General features: G+C 38.1%; 1 protein-coding gene across 1 annotated transcript in view; it reads left to right on the forward strand.

The window, feature by feature from the left end:
- The window catches only part of LOC104759029 (protein trichome birefringence-like 25), a gene marked incomplete at its 5' end in the record, with an annotated part of 4059 nt that continues 2178 nt past the window's right edge, over nucleotides 475–2355 (forward strand). The window contains 3 exon segments of the mRNA XM_019242589.1: nucleotides 475–692; nucleotides 934–1217; nucleotides 1298–1925. Of these exon segments, the coding sequence (XP_019098134.1) occupies nucleotides 475–692; nucleotides 934–1217; nucleotides 1298–1925 (1130 nt within the window).

Here is a 2355-nt window from a genome sequence, read left to right on the forward strand (position 1 = left end):
AGTACTTATGCTATGGTTCTATGCATTTTTTTTCCAGTTACTGTAAATAATTAATGCTCCTACTATGGATGGCTTAATCATTGCTTAAAGAGACAAAACATACAATCGCTTTAAAATTTGTATCTTAAAAAGCAATTAAGGAGGCCTAATCATTAGAGTTTTCTTTGTTCTGAATCTCTCACCACAAATCTCTTTAATTAAGCCACGGCCGACATCAAATCTTTTGCTTACAAACAAACAAACAGACCTAAGAGTGTATAGTTTTGAAAGAAGGAAAAAAAAAGAAAAGAAAAACAGAGTCCGCTCTGTCTTTTATTATTTCAAAGAAGTTCATCGCTTTCAACGCCAACCAAGAAAGCTCAATTATTAATATTAGAAAGAAAAAAAACGCAGTGATCTAATAATCATTAGAATGGATTCATTAAAATTGTTGTCTAAGAACATGAAGATTGAAGGAAACCCTTTCTTTGGTTCTTCTTCTTCTTCTCACCAACGCAATCAAATCTTCCTCAAATTTGTCGCTTTCTCCCTCTTGATCGGTCTCGCTTACCGTTTTATCGTCACTGACTCCACCGTCTCTCCGGTCACCCAAGTTCAAACCCCGCCGGATTCTCCTTCCGGTCTCACTTCCTTAGCTCAAGCTCCAGCCTCCCCAGGAAACATCACTGCAACCACCATTGCTTCTCAAAATGGTAAACAGAGATTCTTTTTTCAGTCATCAGTCATTAATTAGTCCCAAATTCGAGAAATCAATTCAATTGAGTAAGATCCAAGCAATTGAGTTCCTTTTTTCTTTCTTTTTTTCGTAAAAACCCTAAATTTAGCCCCAAAAAAAATTGATTTTTTTTTTTTTTTTTTGTTATTTGGGATAATTTAGTGTTCTGTTCACCAAGTGTTTGATTAAATTCTGTGTGTGAAATGAAACCATTGTAGTTAGCAGCAAGTGTGATATCTTTACTGGAAAGTGGGTACCAGACCCATCAGGTCCAGTCTACACCAATGTCACTTGCCGTCATATCCAAGATCACCAGAATTGCTTGAGCAACGGACGCCCTGATGTGAACTACCTTATGTGGAGATGGCAACCTCGCGACTGCGATCTCCCTAGGTTTAATCCTGAGCAATTCCTCCAACAGATGAGGAACAAATGGTGGGCTTTTATCGGTGATTCCATCTCTCGTAACCATGTTCAATCCCTCATCTGCATTCTCTCTCAGGTACCAATTTCATATCTGTCTGATTTGATTCTCAAGTTGGATTCTTTGTTTGATGTCAAATTCGATTTGCCTTTGTAAAGGTAGAAGAAGTAGAGGAAATATACCATGACAAGGAATACAGATCAAAGATTTGGAGATTCCCTTCTCACAACTTCACACTCTCAGTCATTTGGTCTCCTTTCCTTCTTAAAGCTGAAACCTTTGAGAACCTCGATGGTGTTTCCTTCTCTGACATTCAACTCCACCTCGACATGTTAGACCACACTTGGACTGATCAGTACACCAATTTCGACTACGTTGTCATCTCCGGCGGCAAATGGTTCCTCAAAACTTCAATCTTCCATGAAAACAACACTTTATCCGGATGCCATTACTGCCAAGGGAAGAACAATCTCACCGAGCTCGGTTACCTTTACTCGTACAGGAAAGCGCTACGTTTGGTTCTAGACTTCGTCGCCGAACCAACCCATAAAGCTCAGGTTCTGTTCAGGACAACGACTCCTGATCATTTCGAGAATGGGGAGTGGAACACTGGTGGTTTCTGCAATCGAACGATGCCTATTACGGACAGCCAAGGAGAGATGAAGACCGAGGATGTGTCGATGCGTGATATCGAGCTCGAGGAGTTCCATAAGACAACAGCATTACCACAACAAGCCAACATTGGATTACTTGACACAACTTCAATGTCGCTTCTCCGGCCAGATGGTCCATCCCGGACCATTACTTGACAAATTTTTTTGTTTCGTCTGATGAGATGTTTAATTATATTTGTAAGCATAATCTAGATAATAATTTATATACTCAGACTCACACAAGGGGTTTTTAGGTGCGAGATCTCTCTATCTTCGTTAGACTTTAGTTGGGAAAAAAAGGAGAGAGGTCTCTATCCATCATTTGCTCCTAAATCAATGAATACTGTAGGAGTAGGACCATTCCGAAGTGACATATATTCTTATCAGTTTTTCGTTTCACAGTTTTGTACTTTCCTTCAAATCTGTGTTATTTTATATACTTTATATATAAAAAAATGATAGACATTACAAAATACAAAACTGAATCACATAATGTTCATTACAAATAAAGATTTCTTTACTCTATATTTTAATTTTTTCAAACTTAATTATAAATCATATTT

This window comes from Camelina sativa, chromosome 3 (assembly GCF_000633955.1).
Source record: "Camelina sativa cultivar DH55 chromosome 3, Cs, whole genome shotgun sequence".
NCBI lineage: Eukaryota > Viridiplantae > Streptophyta > Magnoliopsida > Brassicales > Brassicaceae > Camelina > Camelina sativa.